Raw genomic sequence first — 17517 nt, 5'->3', positions numbered from 1 at the left:
CCTTCTAATCTGGCCCTGCTTGAGTTCTTTCCTACTCACTTTATATTCCTAAAAAAGCCCTGTCTGATGCCACCTTGTTGAATTTGGCACATGCATCCTAAACTTGACTAAGTTTACAACCTCCTTGATCATCCACGGTTCCCTTTCCTTGCCGTTCTTATCCCTCATCCTGATTGGAACATGCTGATCCTGCACTTTGATCAACTGGCCTTTAAATGGCCCCCACATGTCCTCTGTAGAATTTCTCAATAACAACTGATCCCAATCTACCCTTTTTAGCTCGGTCTAATGACATGTAATCTGCCTTGCCCCAATTAAGTACCTTCCCCCAACATCCAGATCTGTTCTTATTCAAAACAATATTAAAACTTAAGGAGTTGTGATTCCTATCCACAAAGTCTTCTTCCACCGCAACACCAGTCACTTGGCCAGACTCATTCCCAAATACATGGTCCAGTATGATCCCTCCATGAGTAAGACTATCCATACACTGTTTACGGAAACCTTCTTGGATGCACAGAATACATTCTGCACTGTCTAAACCTCTTGTTCTGAGTAAATCTGGGGAAGTTAAAGTCACTTCTTGACCAACATCACGTATCTTTTGGGAGGGATGTGCACCAAATTAGCCTGATGCTAATTTCTAAACAAAACTCACTGATGCGGTATTTATTTCTAATATTTCGTTTTGTTTCATTGATTCATTCATTGCAACACAGCAGTAACTTTGAACTCAAGGGATAAGAACCATTCCAATAAAAAGTTTGGAGAATGCTAAGAAAACTATGATGTAGTGAGTTATGTAAACAAAATCTCCAGAATCACCAGTCATTGCAGATCGATTGTAAATACAATTTCAGATCCTTCAATCCATAATTTTATGCAGCAATTAAAAATTTCCAACACTCAAAATTAGATTGTTTAAATGCAAACAAAAATCACGTTGGAAATTGAGTAACTAGTGTGGTTTTTTTTGTCTCTTAGTGGCATCATTAATTTATGTGCTTGAAGGCTTCAAACCATTTCAGAATATTTAATTTGTTGTTTAAAGATGCATTCGAACTCCCAAAATGCTTCATAAGGTTTTCTTCCCATGATAGTTACATCTGAGGTAGTTACCTTCCAGGGGGCTTTATGTTTTATTTTATTGTTTTGAACTTTTTTTATAAGAGAATGAAAAAGTAAATGAACATTATGATTGTTTATATATTTCATGATAAAATGAACATGCCTGGAAGTACATATACAAAGAAACTTAAAATGGAACAATAATATTCTTTGATGGCTGGCTGCCTCCTGTCATGAAGGTATTGTGAGAAATGTAACAGCCGGTTTGCTTAACAGATTTCCAATACGAGTATGGAGTCTGTATGGGGTGCTGTATGGAGTCTGTATGGAGTCTGTATGTTCTCCCCTGTGACCTGCGTGGGTGTTCTCCGGGTGCTCCTGTTTCCTCCCACACTCCAAAGATGTACAGGCTTGTAGGTTATTTGGCTTGGTATAATTGTAAATTGTCCATAATGTGTGTAGGATATTGTTAGTGTTGCGGGGATCATGGGTCGGCCTGGACTCTGTGGGCCTAAGGGCCTGATTCCGCGTTGTATCTTTAAACTAAACTAAACAAAATTACTATCATCTGATCCAATTGTTCAACTATTTTAAATCTCTTTTTCACCCCCAAGTATAGCAACATTTCTAAATGTTCCCCAATGCGGACATTGGACTTCATCTGTGAGCTGATACATACAGTGCTGAAAACCATATTCTGCACTTCGTATCTTCCCCCTTTGCTCCATCTATTGTACTTGAGTTTGACTTTATTGTATTATATAATATATCTGTTTGGATAGCATGCAAAACAAAGCTTTTCACTGAACCTCAGTAAACATGACAATGTGGCCACAGCACTCAAATATAACTCAATTATTTTGACGTCAATGTAAACAATTGCCAAGAGATGAACATAATTAGTGGACAATACTCCCATATATGTTTAGTACCAGCAACAAAAGATGAATTTCTGCCCCACAGATTCAATTTGTACCTTTGTATAATAGTCTCATCTATATTACTTCTCATTGTTAAGCAACAAAGCCCAAGTCGGTTTTGAAAACAGAAAAAGGAACTGCTTGCAGCACCAAAGTATTACTCTGATCTGGGTTATGGAGCTAGTTAAAGCATAATGGAAATGCTGCAGGGACGTCACTGATGTGAAGGTCTGATGATTTTATCCCATATATCATCTCCCCGTATAGGAATTTCTGATGGGAAACATGTTAAGACTAAAGTGTGCTGCACCTTACAAATGGAGAGTAAGACGTCAAAGGAAATTACTTTAAAACATATTAAAGAATTTAAAATATATCCAAGGTCTGTAACGCGAACAAACTTTTCCCCACCAAATGTGAATGACCAGAAACAAAGGAGTTCTGGTTAAGCAATTTGAAACCACGTGATAGCACACTACAGCAATATTTGAAGTATGTTTCACCTCAGGGTGATGCCAAAGCAAATAGAGAAAAGTTGTTGTAGCTTAAGGATCTACAATGAAAAAGGGGGGGGGGGGGGGGGGTGTGAAAGTAGAAAAAAACAGCTAGATTTTTGCAGAAACAAGGAAATGCACTTACTGGAATTTTGAGCAAAATACAAAGTGCTGCAAGAATTTTGTGGGCCACGCAGCATTTGTGGAGGGGACAGGCAGTTCTCGTACTACTCCTTCCCCTCATCTCTATCTCTTTCTCTCCCAGCTTGCTCCTCTTTACTCCATCAGTCTGAAGAAGAGTTTTGACCCAAAGCGCTGTTTATCGATTCCCTCCACAGATCTGCCTAACCCATTAAATACTGTGTACTTAAGCCAGATATCTACAATATTTTAGACAGGGCATGTTAAATTAAAGGAGAGGTAATCCATGTCTGATCATTTTGGATCCTAATACATTTTAGCAAATCTTAGCATCTGTGCTATAAGTAAAACAATTGCATTTTAGCCAATTTATTTATATATATGATTACACAAATTACTTTGGAAATGCTTCCTTGGGTCTCTGAGCTCAAAGACTAACATAAATTAATATTGTCTTTTTTTCTTTGAAAAGTTATTGTATATGCCAACTTTAAAACTGACAACTAAGAAGACGAGAATATGTAATGGTGTTAAGTTTATTCCCATCACACATGTATAAGCTTCCATTACAGTTACTTTCACCATTTGGAGGTTGTTTAATTAAATGGCATTGTCATATTTGTTTTTTCTCCAAAAAACAAGATGAAGATGTGAAAATGATTTCTGCTTGGTTAGGTTTTTCCTCTGAATTTATTGAGATATTCAACAAAATGTTACATTCAGATCTACATCCAGAGAAATATAATTTTGATTTTTAGTCAAGAATCCAATTCTTCCTCCAAGTTTAGTAAATAGAATGGGCTTTTCGGAATTAAAAAACAAATACAACTTCTTGATTGCTATCAGACCAAATAGATCTAGTCTCTTTGTAGGGTATATCAATGGTAGCTTAAAGACTTCCTGCACAGAATTCAAGAGTCAAGAGTCAAGAGAGAGTCAATTCACACAGGATACTGAGGCAGGTCTCCTGTGGTTCGTGTTATGTTGAAAGCCCCAACAACCTTCGCCAAAGTGAGGAAAGGCACATTAGGTTGGCATTTAGTGAATTTGAAATAACATTTTGATCTGAATCTTCTAGGATCTAGTTTGCACCCCTGAATTAGTGACCATGGTCCATGCAGGCCTGCTGAAACAAAACATGGAGGGCCACCTCATCGAACCCATGCACCATCAAGTTGGTGGAAATATGCAAATGGGGTTACTTCTTTGGAGGTAGAGGTCTCACCTTAGAATAGCCCTGAGAGTCTTTGCCAGCTAATAATGCTGTTGTGGCTTTCAACAGCTTTCAATATTCTCTGATATTCAGAGACACATAAATAATATCAAAACTGACATAAATAGATGAAAAATAAAACAACATGAAAATTTAAAGTTAATTGAACGACTTAAAAGCATACGTGATCAAAAACATAATCAAAACGAAATAATTAAATATAGCATGACTTCCCCATTGTTTCCTAATTTTCAGAAGTAGAATTCTCATGGAGATCACTAGGAGCCAATGCCAAGTGCAGCTGGTGTAGCATCTGAGAAGTGATTCTCTATTGTAATACTTGGGAATCACAGAGAGTCTGGGCTCTGCCATTGGACTCCATGTGTACTCCAGTCATTGAGAGTAGTGAGGGCAGGAGTGCCATTTATCACTCATTAGGTCCCGTTCAGATAAGTGACAGACGTCTGTCCAAATAGCTGATCATTGATGATTGCTCTCAGACCTGCGGCCAACACCAGGGTGCTTATCGTCTGCTTCGCCACACTTCAGTCAAGCTAAACTGCTGTACACGTGAGGATACTATAGTCAGACTGTCACATTTAATAGAATCTAGACCAATGTCTGTGTTATGCATCATCTGTGCGCCATGTCAATAGTCTTAACCACTTGCTGCGTACATTGCAATTCTTCATCAAGAGTGCTCCGACTGCAACTCCCAAACCCTGACCCAATGCTATCAGGAACATAATGCACATCAGACACACCAGAATCCCACCGACTACAGGTTCCTCGCAAATGCACATAAACCTGACCTGGAAATCCACCATCTCCAACATAATGCCACTACTAGTCACATCTTTATATCGCCAGCCCTTTCTGCCTTCCGCAGAGACCACACCCTCCACACCTCCTTGGTTCATTCAATCATTCAATCATTCCTTCTAGGTGAAATAGATGTTCACATGCACCTCCTCTATTCTCATCTATTGAAACAGGTGCATTCCTGATGTGGCCTCCTTCATGTCAGTGAGGCCAAGTGTAGGTTTGGCGACTCTGCCGCTGAACATTAGCGCTTCAATCCGCTAAGGCCTACTGGATCTCTTGGTTGCTAAGCATTTTAACTCCCCTTCCCATTCCCGTATGAACATTTATGTCCCGGGTCTCCTCCATTGCCAGAATTAGGCCACAAAGCAAACTGGAGGCATGGGACCTCATATTCTGCCTAGGTAGCGTATAACCCAATGGTTTGAACATTAAATTATCCAATTTAAAATAAATGAACTCCTAACCCCACCCTCCCCCTTCTTTCGCCCTCCTTTCCCGCTCCCCCTCTCCTTCCTATGCCCCACCAGGACTTGCACCCTTTCTCCCCTCAACCTCCCCTCCCATCAACATGCCTTGCATTAGCTTCACAGTTCACAACTATTCAATCCTTTCCTCTCACATCTTCAGTCTTTTCATCTCTGGCCTTTGTCCAACATCTGCATATCAAAACTCCCCCTTGCCTGTATCAACCTGCCAGGTTGTCCTGCCCCTCCTCTCTTCCAGCTTTCTTCCCCCACACCCACCACAATCCATCTGAAGAAGGGCCGCCACCTGAAATGTCAACCATCCATGTCCTCCAGTGATGCTGCCTGATCCGCTGAGTTACACCAGTGATAGTTTGCCACCTATCACTTGCAAGGTTTTGTCCTGCTCTACCTCTCTTTCAATGTTCCTCTCCTCCTCCCCATCCCCCACCCACACCGCTACTACACAATCTGAAGATGGGTCCCAACCTGAAACGTTACTCATACATGTTCTCCGGAGATGCTGCCTGACCTGCTGAGTTACTCCAGCAGTTTTTTTTTTTTTGTCACTTCACTCTGATAAAATTAAGATGATGACAACCAGTCCAATGTAATACCTTTTGGGACCAGTGATCACTGTTTGATTAGATTTAAGATATTTATGGATAGGGACAGAGAGGGCCCACATGTTAAAATGCTGAATTGGAGTAAGGCAAATTTTGAGCGTATGAGAGACAATCTCGCTCAAGTTGACTGGAGCAGGTTATTAGAGGGGAAAGGAATATCAGCAAAGTGGGATGTTTTTAAAAGTGGGCTGACAAAAGCTCAGGAAATACACGTCCCTATTAGAGTGAAGGGCAAGGCAGGCAAACGTAAGGAAGCTTGGCTAAAGAGATAAAAGGAGGTATTGGTCAAGAACAAGGACACATGGGACAGGTATAGGCAAGTGTATCCCTGGAGGAGTTTCGGGAACTAAGGAACAAAGTAAAAATGAAAATTAGAAGGGCAAAAAGGGGCCAGGTGATAGTTCTGGCAGATGGCATTAAGGGCAATCCCAAGATATTTTATAAATACAAGGGGGAAAAGGGTAACTGGAGAAAGAGTTGGACCCCTCAGGAATCAGTCAACTCTGTGCGGAGCCACAGGAGATGGGCAAGGTCCTCAATGAGTATTTCTCCTCTGTATTTAGTCAGGAGAAAGACTGGACAGAAGAACTTGGGGAAGGCAATGGAAGTGGCTTGAGAGCAGTCAGTATTACAGTCAAACAGGGGCTGAAGGTACTATTGTGTATGAAGGTAGACAAATTTCCAGGGCTTGATCAGATATTTACGAGAACATCATGGGAAAACCAGAGAGGAAATTGCGGGAGTCCTGGCTGAAATTTACGAGTCATCTTTAAATACAGGAGAGGCGGTGGAAGACTGGAGGGTGGCAAATGTCGGCCTCTATTCTATAAGGGCTGCAGGGAAAATGCTGGGAACTATAGATCAGTTAGCATAACATCTGTAGTTGGAAAGTTACTAGAGGGTATTCTGAGGGATAGGATATCCAGGCATTTAGACGGACAAGGGCTGATTAGGGATAGTCAGTATGGATTTGTATGGGGGAGGCTGTGTCTCACAAATCTGATTGAGTTTTTTGAAGACGTGACCAAAAAGGTCGATGAGGGCAGAGCTGTAGATGTCGTGTATATGGACTTCAGCAAAGCATTCAACAAGGTTCCGCATGGTCTGCTGCTCTGGAAGGTTAGGTCGCATGGATCCAAGGAGAGATAGCTGAATGGATAACAAATTGGCTTCATGGAAGGAAGCAGAGGGTGATGGTGGAAGGTAGCTTCTCAGACTGGAGGCCTGGGACTAGTGGTGTGCCTCAGGGTTTGGTGCTGGGTCCATTACTGCTTGTCTTCTACATTAATGATTTTAATGAGAACATACACGGCAGGATTAGCAAGTTTACAGATGATACAAAAGTGGGTGGTTTTTGCAGATAGTGCAGATGGTTGTGAAAAATTGCAGCAGGATCTTGATCGATTGGCCAGGTGGGCTGAGGAATGGGCTGTGGGCAGAGAAATGAGAGTTGTTGCATTTTGGGAAGTCTAACATGGGCAGGACCTACACAGTGTATGCTCGGGCTCAGGGGAATGTTGTAGAGCAGAGGGATCTAGGAGTTCAGTTGCATTGTTGAAGGTGGAGTTGCAGGTGGAAAGGGTGGTCAAAAAGGCATTTGGCATTTTGGCCTTCATCAGTCAACATATTGAGTATAGAAATTGGGAGGTTATGTTGCAGTCAGAAAAGACGTTGCGGCCGTATTTAGAGTATTATGTTCAGTTCTGGGCGCCATGTTATGGGAAAGGTGTTGTCAAGGTTGAAAGGGTGCAGAGAAGATTTACAAGGATGTTGCCAGGGCTAGAGGGGTCTGAGCTATAGGGATAGGTTTAGTAGACTGGGACTCTATTCCTTGGAACGCAGGACGATGCGGGGGGATCGTATTGAGGTGTATAAAATCATGAGAGGAATAGATCAGGTAGATGCACAGAGTCTCTTGCCCTGAGTAGGTGAATCGAGGACCAGAGGACAAAGGTTTAAGTGAAGGGGAAAAGATTTAATAGGAATCTTAGGGGTACATTTTTCACACAAAGGGTAGTGGGATTACGGAACAAGTTGCAGGAGGAGGTAGTTGAGGCTGGGACTATCCCAACAGTTAAGAAACAGTTTGACAGGTACATGGATAGGACAGGTTTGGAGGGATATGGACCAAACGCGGGCAGGTGGGATTAGTATCCCTGGGACATGTTGGTCAGTGTGGGCAAGCTAGGCTGAAGAGCCTGTTTCCACACTTTCACTCCATGACTAACTAATTGATTTTAAACAATATTCAATAGCATTCCTCTCCTGCAATGCAGTAATGATTAAGCAGATGTGGGATTATATGCTTTTATAATGCATGTTGTTTTGGAATTATGAATTATTGATAAAGGGTAGATATATTCAATTACTGCTTTCCTATTGTCACTGAAAAGAAGCAGAATGTTCATTTATGTTTGTGTTTTCACCAATAACATTAATCAAGCTGAGGGCTCATTTTTAACCATACCACATCTCCTGTTAAATAATAAATTTTAATATATTTTATGATAAAAATGATAAATTTTGTCTAAATATTGTGTGCATATCACATGAAGTTCCTACCTGTCCTCATCCTTTAAGCAAATCTCATTGTGGATTTCTTCCCATATGAACCCTTCAAGGTTCAGTAACCTACTCATGATTCATTCGGTTAACAAAAATCAATTTATTAATTTGACAGTGATCCTCAGCATTCACCTCATTATTGTTTCCTTTATTCCCTGCCTGGACACACCATATTGCTTAACGTACTTAATTCCCAGTCCCCTACCAGATTCCCTATACACTCATGACGGTGCAGCCAATTCTGGCTCTAACCCCATCCACAAGTTTGCAGATGACACCGTTGTGGTGGGCCGGATCACAAACAGCAATGAGACAGAGTACAGGAAGGAGATTGAGTACTTAGTAACATAGTGTCAGGACAACAATCTCACGCTCCATATCAGCAAGATGAAGGAACTAGTAATTAACTTCAGGAGGCATGATGGAGCACAAGCCCCAATAGCCACCAATAGTTCTAAACTGGAAATGGTTGAGAGCTTCAAATTGTTTGGCTTCAATCTGCCATGGACCAACCACATGCCAAGGCAGCATAACAAAGCCTCTACTTCCTCAGGAGACTGAGGATATTTGGCATGTCTTCAATAACTCTCACAAATTCTGCCACGCCAACAGTCTGTCTGCCCTTTCTTCTTTTTGTTATTTTAAATGTATGTTAAAAATGTATGTGTAGTATGTGTGTGTTTTAGTGTTCCTTTGTTTTATGTGGGGGGGGGGGGGGGGGGGGGGGGGGGGGGGGGGGGGGGGGGGGGGTTGGGGGACACATTTTTTCAATCTCTGGACCTCGATCGGAGATGCAATTTTTTTTCCGTATCATATCCGCGTTGCGGCCTAACAATGTGGAGTTGGCGACTTTAACTTTGCGGCGCTTGCGATCCCTTTGTCGGGGATCGTAGCTCCATCTTGAAGCCCGTGATCTCTGCTAAGAAGAGGCCGACTCGGGAGCTCCATGCGAGAATTTCAACCGACCAGACGTGGGATTTTTAATCATCTCGACAGGGGCTTCGGCTGCGGAGGCTTTGATCGCCCCAACTGTGGATGGTTTTGACTGCCCCGACCACGGGAGAACAAGAGGAGAAAGATTGAACTTTATTGCCTTCCATCACAGTGAGGAATGTTATTGCCTCACAGCTTCCATCAAAACTGTTATTCTGTTATTGTTAACACTTCAAATGAATGATACACTGAATAGTTTTGAACTGGAACAGAGAAAAATATAGAAAACGCCAATTTATTTTTGCTCTTCCCACACTATAGTTCCCTCTAATCCTAGCACATTGCAATCCTGACTTGAGCCAGAAGCAGATGAATACTTATTAGACCCTGGGCTTGGTTAAGTCGTATTTTGGCATCAAAAAGCAATTTAAAAAAAATGTTGTTCACAAAATGTTGATGTTGGTGTTAATATCAGCAATTTTTATCCATCACTAATTGGCCCTGAATTGGGCAGACAGGTCATGGTCAATCACATGGGTCTAGGTAGAGTCAAATTTGTCAGTCCAGGTGCGGGCGTATATTTCCTTCCTTGAAAGATATTCATAAACCAGATGAGTTTGCACAACATGTTTCTTGGTTATTTTTACTGAAACAATTTATGTTAAATTCTAGATTCATTTAATACTTGTATTTAAATTTCCCAGCCATCCTGGAGGATTTAAATGCATGTCTCTGGAGTAAGGTTCCCACAGTTCCAGCTGCTGATCTAGTACCTTATACACAAGGCAACTGTGCCCATGACATGCCATTTATGTCACATTCTGTGTCATGGGCACAGATATATAGATAATCAATTATGGAAATTGGAGCCTCTTGCTATTATAACTACTTTCAGTAGATATTACATCCACCTATAGCAGCTTACAATACCCTTTCTCTAAAATTTAACTCGACAAACATGCATTGGTTCATGTCAATGCACAACTCCTAATCTGCGTAGAAATATCAACCCAAGTGAAATGAAAGCACACGACCACCTACCAACACACCTTGGAAGAGGCGAACTCCACACACGCCGTCTACCTCCAAGGCAGGTAATCCGGAATACGCCTTCCAATCTATATCCCGGGAAACATGAGAAGGTAAGAGTATCTCCGACACCAAATCGAATGCCACTTCTGCTGCTGAATGGTGGGATACCAGGATCATCGCACGGCTCCAAATCATGTTCTAGATAAAATATAAAATTGTATCTGTTTTTAAAGGTTGTTGACCTAAAACACATGAAAGAGAGTGAGAAAAGAACACAATGCAAAGTAGTACATTGGCAAAGCCAGTAGAACAACTGACTCAGGTTTCTAAGTTTGATCCTGACTTTGGGAGCTGTATGGATGGTTTACAATATCTCCCTGTGACCTTATGGGTTTCCAATGGATCCTCCAGTTTCTTCGCACATCCAAAGACATGAGTGTGGATTAACCATATTAGTCTGCCTTTACTATATCCATCACCACATATATTATAGAAATGTTACAAAATTTTGAGATTTTAAAAATCAAGTCTGCAATTTATCCCATCAGATAAAGCATAACAATAAGTTTAATTTGACACCAAATTCACTTTCATATCTCAAGTATTAAAAAAGTTATGGCCATTTTCATACTCGGAAATTAGCATCTTGTTCCCTATTGATTTTCAATGGACATTACAAAAAAGCTGTGATCTTGGATAGTCAAGAGCCCATTTCTTAAGGAAAGATTAACATTTTTAAATAGCCTAAGTGTCCAAAGATTATTCACAAATAATTCACAATATAACATGATTTTTATATCTAATTTACATTAATTTATAGGCCAAATGGAAGGAATTTAGTGTTCAATTGCTGTAAATAAATGCCCATTTAAATCGGCGTTCTAGTGGGTTTCTGTGAACGCGCTGGTTTAGAACGTTGACAGCGCGCTGGATTAGTGCCCTCAAATGCCGAGAAAAATACTGCGGGATATAAAAAGCCCAAAATGAGTTACTCGCTATAGATAACTTGATATTCAGGGTTATATATATGCCCCATTTAATGTAAAAATAAGGCACATACCTTTAATAGTTTGCTTTATAAAACCCTGGGGCTGCGAGAGGTTGCAGAGTGAACGTTAGCTTTTAAAACTATTATATCTGTTATTCGAGGCCTATAAAACTAATAATAGCTTTTGCGACCGGGTCTTGCAGCGATTCTCCGTTAATGATTTACTAGGCTGAACATCTGCGATTGGAACAGCCTAGTAAAAATCGCGTTTTAAACCCGCCCCCTCCAAACAGCGCCAAAATCACACACAAGGGGTGGGGCAGATGCTCAGCCACGATTCAGGTAGGTTTTGTAACATACCTATATATTATGCCTGCTGCACATTCCATATGTAGTCCAGTCCGGATCATCATCCCTACCCCAGACTATTGATAACAACACTTCACCATCTCACAGTCAGACTTAATGTTGACTACAGAGACAATGGTATGTAATGTTTCCTCCGCTTGTGTTACAATAAAGACTGTGAGTTGTTACTTCTGCGTATGGGTCTCATTACACAACGAGGGAATAAGTTAATTATCTGCTGTAAAGTCTGGGGAAGAATTGATCAGAATGTGGGGAGCAAAAAATAGGATTCATGTTGGATCAGTGTAAATAGCTAAGTAATGGTTAGCGTGGACTCAGTGCGACAGAGGCCTATTTTTTGTGTTTTTTTTAATGATTCCATTGCAAATGGCAAACATTTATGAACTAGAACTGGGTACAATGATGGAAAGTCACATGTGGATAGGAGTTTTTTTTTAATTTTCTAAGTTATTGCAGGAAAAAAAGACCAGGGCCAAAAAAATCAATGTTTCTATATCGATAAACGGCAAATTCTCACATTACCTTTTCATTTTGTAATTATATCCAGGAAGATTTTATTTGTATTAAGAATTTGTATACAGCATCTGGCAACCATTATGCCTCAAAGATTATAGCGTGAAATGAGTCAGTAGTTGAACTTTTTGGGAAGGTGTCAACAAAACAGTGCCACATGTCTTGGTTAAGATTATTAACCCCACTCTTGAGAATGATTTTTCTAAATGTTCAGAGATGTGTAACTGGGAGTAGGGCCAGATTCTAGAGCCGGTGGATGTTTTTCTGATCTGGGGTCCTCAAACAGTTTTTGAAGAGGAGAGCTTTGAACAGTGTATGGGCACAGATTTGACTGCAGTGATTAAAATGTTCCTGAAGGATTCGGGAAAGCGCGCCAATGTCCAAATTCTGTTCACTTGGAATTACAATAGTGCGTGGAAATTTGTTCATCAATGTGGAGCAGATGTTTTGAAATCAGCGCTTATCCCATGCTCTACATAGAGGTCACAATTAGCATTCTGATCAATCAAAGAGGACTTCACACTTTAGATTTTACTTCAGACTTTACAGATGCAGCTTGGAAGCAGGCCCTTCGGCCCACCAAACACACACTGACCAGTGATCTCCCATACACTAGCACTATTCCACATACCGGACAATTAAACTACAAACCTGTATGTGCTTGGGGTGTGGGAGGAAACCGGAGCACCAAGAGAAAATGGGGTGAACGTACAGACTCTGTACAGACAGCACCCATAGTCAGGATCAAATCCAGGTCACTGGCATCGTAAGGCAGCAACTCTACCGCTGCACCACTGTTGCGTTCCATAGTAACCCATCAATTCACATGCTTTGCCAGGGGTTACAAGCCAAGATTATAGGTTGCATTTCATGCTTCCATTTTCTATCATTATGGGATTGAGGCCATGGAAGTTGATAATGTCATCACATGTGCAAATGGCACTAGCAACATTTCAGTCACACTGAAGTGAATCATGCCATGAAATGTTCTGTACAATTTTCCGAGGGGCAGAATTGACACTAGAAAGAGTTGCTATCATGTCAAGGAATGACTAAGATTACTTCTGCATGCAAGTTGCACATACAAAACAAACAGTGTTCCTGGTATGAGAATTTGAGGTCCAATTTGTGTTCGGGTTCAATAGATATATGTGCGCACCAGCCAAACATCTGATAATCTCACAAACATCCACGTATGAACAAAGTGAACATCAACAAAGAGAAATGCATCGTACCTGCAAAGGTGATGTTGAACCCTTCGTAGGACATGGAGAAGTCCGAAATAAATCGGATCTGTGCTGTATAGTTCCCGAAGAGTCCGGCACTGATCGGTCCTGGTAGGTTAGATCCTGAGAGTCTCTTCAAAGGTTGGGCAAAGCTTCCATTCTCAGTGATCAGCAGATAATCATGTGCACTCTCCAAGTGAAAGGTGTGGAACGTGAACTGGATTCCTGGAATCATAATTCACAAGTAATAAGGGATGTGTTAGGTATTCTAATCTATATGAAATAATGAACAAAATATGCAGTAGCAAACACTGTCAGAATAGTTCAGGTGGTGGTACAACTGGTAGAGCCACTGCTTCACAGCACCAGAGGCCAGGGTTCAATCCTGACCTCAGGTCTTCTCTGTGCAGAAGTTTGTGCGTTCTCCCTGTGACCACATGAGATTTCTCTGGGTGCTCTGAGCACTTCCTCTTAAATTCCAAAGATATACAGGTTTGTAGGGCAATTGGTTTCTGTAAATATCCCCGAGTGTGTCGGATGCCAAAGTGGGATAACCTGGAACTAGTGTGCGGGTGATTGATGGTCGGCACGATTCAATGGGCCGAAGGGCCTGTTTCCATGCTGTATCTCTAAACTAAACTAGTCAAATATCAAGATTGAATCTAACTTCCCACAAGATCCATTTGAACCTACAAAAATATGATGGCAGCATGGTGGCACAGCAATAGAGTTGCTGCATTACAGCACCAGGGGCCCAGGTTCGATCCTGACTACAGGTGTTGTCTGTACAGAGTTTGTGCATTCTCCTCGTGACCTGCGAGGGTTTTGTCCAGGATCTCCAGTTTCCTCCCACGCTCCAACGGCGTATAGATTTGTAGGTTAATTGGCTTGCTATAATTGTAAATTGTCCCAAGTGTGTGTAGGGCAGTGCAAGTGCGCGGGGATCACTGGTCGGCACAGACTCAGTGGGCTGAAGGGCCTGTTTCCTCGCTGGATCTCTAAACTAAAATTAGAATTAGAATGAAAATTAGAATGATATGAAATCAGAAGCCATGTGACAAATCTTGTCATTTAAAAATTTGAATTGCCCTGCATTTTGATGCATTGATTGTGCTAAAAGAGGAATTGAATTTTGTTGATTACAAGTAGGATTGATAATACTTTGGTTTACTCAAATTTACTATGGGATTTGTTGCAGACCATCAAAGGCAAATTGATTTACAAGCGGCAACATCAGATACAAGGGATCATAGACACTGAAATTCAAGAGAAAATCACATCAATTACTCTCTCTCATACAGTGGGTGTATTTATTATATTTTGAGTGCAGTAATTTATTTGGCCTTTTGTTATTAGTGTAGCAGAAATCAAGCACACCTCACCAATGTACAATGATTTTTTTTCACACTGAAGGGTAACGATTAATTCAAAGTTTGTCCAATTATAATTGTCAATTGGTAAGAGATAATGCCAATGATAGATGAGAATCCAGAATAATGAGTATTGTTATTTAACTTTCAAAGATACATTAGAAGTTAATGATGTGCTTGAGAAATATTAAACACATGCATCTATTCAGTAGGCACATACATAGTTATAATGATGCTTGTAATGCAGTTTACTGATGGTTGAACACTATTATTATACACAATGCAGGACTATCCACTATAATTAATACCAATGCAAGGCATTCCAACAATTGATAGAATTTTAACCAAGCATTTCCTTAGGCTGTCATCATTGGTGTCAGACAGCCTCCTCATGAAAATAGTCATTCAATATTAACAGCAAAGCTCAGGAATCAAAACCAAGGTAATGGTCAATAGCAGTGATGACCCTGCCCATATCATGCCACAGAACAGAGCCATCTCTTTCCTGGTATCTTCTTCGGCCCAAAACACAAAGTGCTGGACTAACTCAGTGCGTCAGCCAGCTTCTTTTGAGGGAATGGAGAAGCAATGTTTTTGGATGGGACCCTTCTTCAGACTAATTGTATCAGGGGGAGAGGAAGCTGGAAAAGAGGTGTGGGGGCAGGACAAAACCTAGCAAGTAATGGATGGATACAGAAGATGGCGAGGTGGGGGGAGGGATTGGTAGATGGCTGGTTAAAGGCTCGAGATGAAAAATAGACCAATTGGTGTCTGATCAGAGGGGGAGTGAAATTTAAAGCCACAGGTAGAGATATAAGGATGGGGAATGGGGCTCAAGATAAAGAAAGTAGGAAGGAGGTTGTTACTTAAAATTGGAGAATTCAATGTTCATACCATTGGCTTGTGAGCTATCTAAGTGGAATATGAGGTATTGTTCCATCAGTTTTTTTTTTGTGGGCTCACATTGGCATTGAAATCATGATTGAAAATCTATATTATACAAATGATAAATGGTTTAGTAAAATAAACAAATTAATCAATGCATATTGTTTTTTTCATCAAACATGGCTCAGAAAACGGTAATGGATATGGTTGTAGACTTAAGGTGTTTGTTATAACATAAACTGCAGATACTTTCCTTTCAAGAACACAGAATAACATCTGATTAGGATCAAGAAACAAACTGCTGGAGGAACTCAATAGGTCAAGCAATTTAGTTTAGTTTAGAGAAACAGTACAGAAACAGGCCTTTCGGCCCAACGAGGCCTCACTGACCAGCGATCCCTGCATTTTAACACAATCCTACACACACTGGGATCAATTTTAGATTTATTACCAAGCCAATTAACCTACCAAGCCAATTAACCTACAAACCTGTACGTCTTTGGAATGTACCTACGCCACAAACAGCGGGATCGAACCCGTGTCTCTGGCACTGTAAGTGCTGCAAGGCAGCAACTCTGCCACTGCACCACCACACTGCCCCAAGTTGAGAGGAAATGAATCAACAACATTTCCGGTTGAGACGCTGCCTCAATCCACATATCAACATTTCCTCACTGCCCCACAGATGCTGCTCGACCCACTGAGTTCTTCCAGCAGTTTGTTTTTTGCTCCAGATTCTGGCATCTGCAGACTCTCGAGTCTATATTTCATGCAGGGACCTTGGCTTATTTAAACTACGTACGTCAAGAAGGTGTTAAAAAAAGATAACTTTCCCGAATGACTACGATATTGATGAAGCCACAGAAGTATTTCATGCATGCCAATATTTTTAAATATATTTCTTTGTGTTGCTACGAAGGACATCCATTTTATTGACAAATTTAATGAGCTCATGACAATGGATGAATGATGAAGTCTTGAAATGCAGCCAACACATCAATAAACCACAATTGCTTTCCAGTTAATAGGCTCAGCTTTGTGCTATGTGCATTACAATTTCAATGCATTTTCAGAGAACAGTGCAACATCAACTTACTGGACCTTGTTTAAATATAATTTGTGTTTCTTATGATTGGCACCTTTTATCCAGCACAGCATGAAAGGTAGAATAGCTATATCTATATATGTAGGCCCACATTCTCGCAGTTGTAGCCCCTGTAACATACAAGCAGGCTCTTCCTCCCACCATATCTATGCATTCAGTTCATAGCATCCCATGCCTTAACAATTCCAGAGCTTGGCCATATGTTTCTTAAAGGTGTGAAAGAACCTGCCTCCACCACCTCCTCAGGCAGCGCATTCCCGATTCCAACCACTCTCTGTGAAAAAATGCCTCTCAGACCTCCTCCAAGGCTCCTAACTCTCACCTTATACCTGTACCATCCTGTTCCAAACATCCCCACCTCTGAGAAAAAGCAATCTACTATTTACCCTTTCTGTCCCTCTCATAATGCGCCACCATGCCGCCCCTTTGTGCTTTGGAATTATTTAAAGAAAATATTATGCTCTGTGTCTTTTAATCCTTTGAAGGATGTTTCAAAAAATATTTGTTTTATATTAATGCTTTGCCTACAGTTTAGAAACAACGTGTATAAAATCATGAGAGGAATAGATCGGATAGATGCACAGAATCTCTTGCCCAGAGTAGGGGATCGAGGACCAGAGGACATAGGTTCAAGGTGAAGGGGAAAAGATTTAATAGGAATCTGATGGGTAAATTTTTCCATACCAAGGGTGGTGGGTGTATGGAACATACTGCCAGAGGAGGTGGTTGATGCAGGGACTATCCCAACGTTTAGGAAACAGTGACACAGGTACATGGATT

The 17517-nt window shown here is 41.0% G+C and overlaps 1 protein-coding gene across 1 annotated transcript in view; it reads right to left on the bottom strand.

The window, feature by feature from the left end:
- csmd2 (CUB and Sushi multiple domains 2) overlaps positions 1-17517 on the bottom strand; it is a 577487-nt gene that overhangs the window by 363954 nt on the left and 196016 nt on the right. Inside the window, 2 exon segments of the mRNA XM_055656152.1 lie at positions 10291-10479; positions 13387-13602. Of these exon segments, the coding sequence (XP_055512127.1) occupies positions 10291-10479; positions 13387-13602 (405 nt within the window).

The sequence above is a fragment of the Leucoraja erinacea genome, chromosome 26 (assembly GCF_028641065.1).
Source record: "Leucoraja erinacea ecotype New England chromosome 26, Leri_hhj_1, whole genome shotgun sequence".
NCBI classification, from domain to species: Eukaryota; Metazoa; Chordata; class Chondrichthyes; order Rajiformes; family Rajidae; genus Leucoraja; species Leucoraja erinaceus.
The sequence above is the reverse complement of the archived record's forward strand: the minus strand, read 5'-3'. Positions and strand labels throughout refer to the sequence as shown.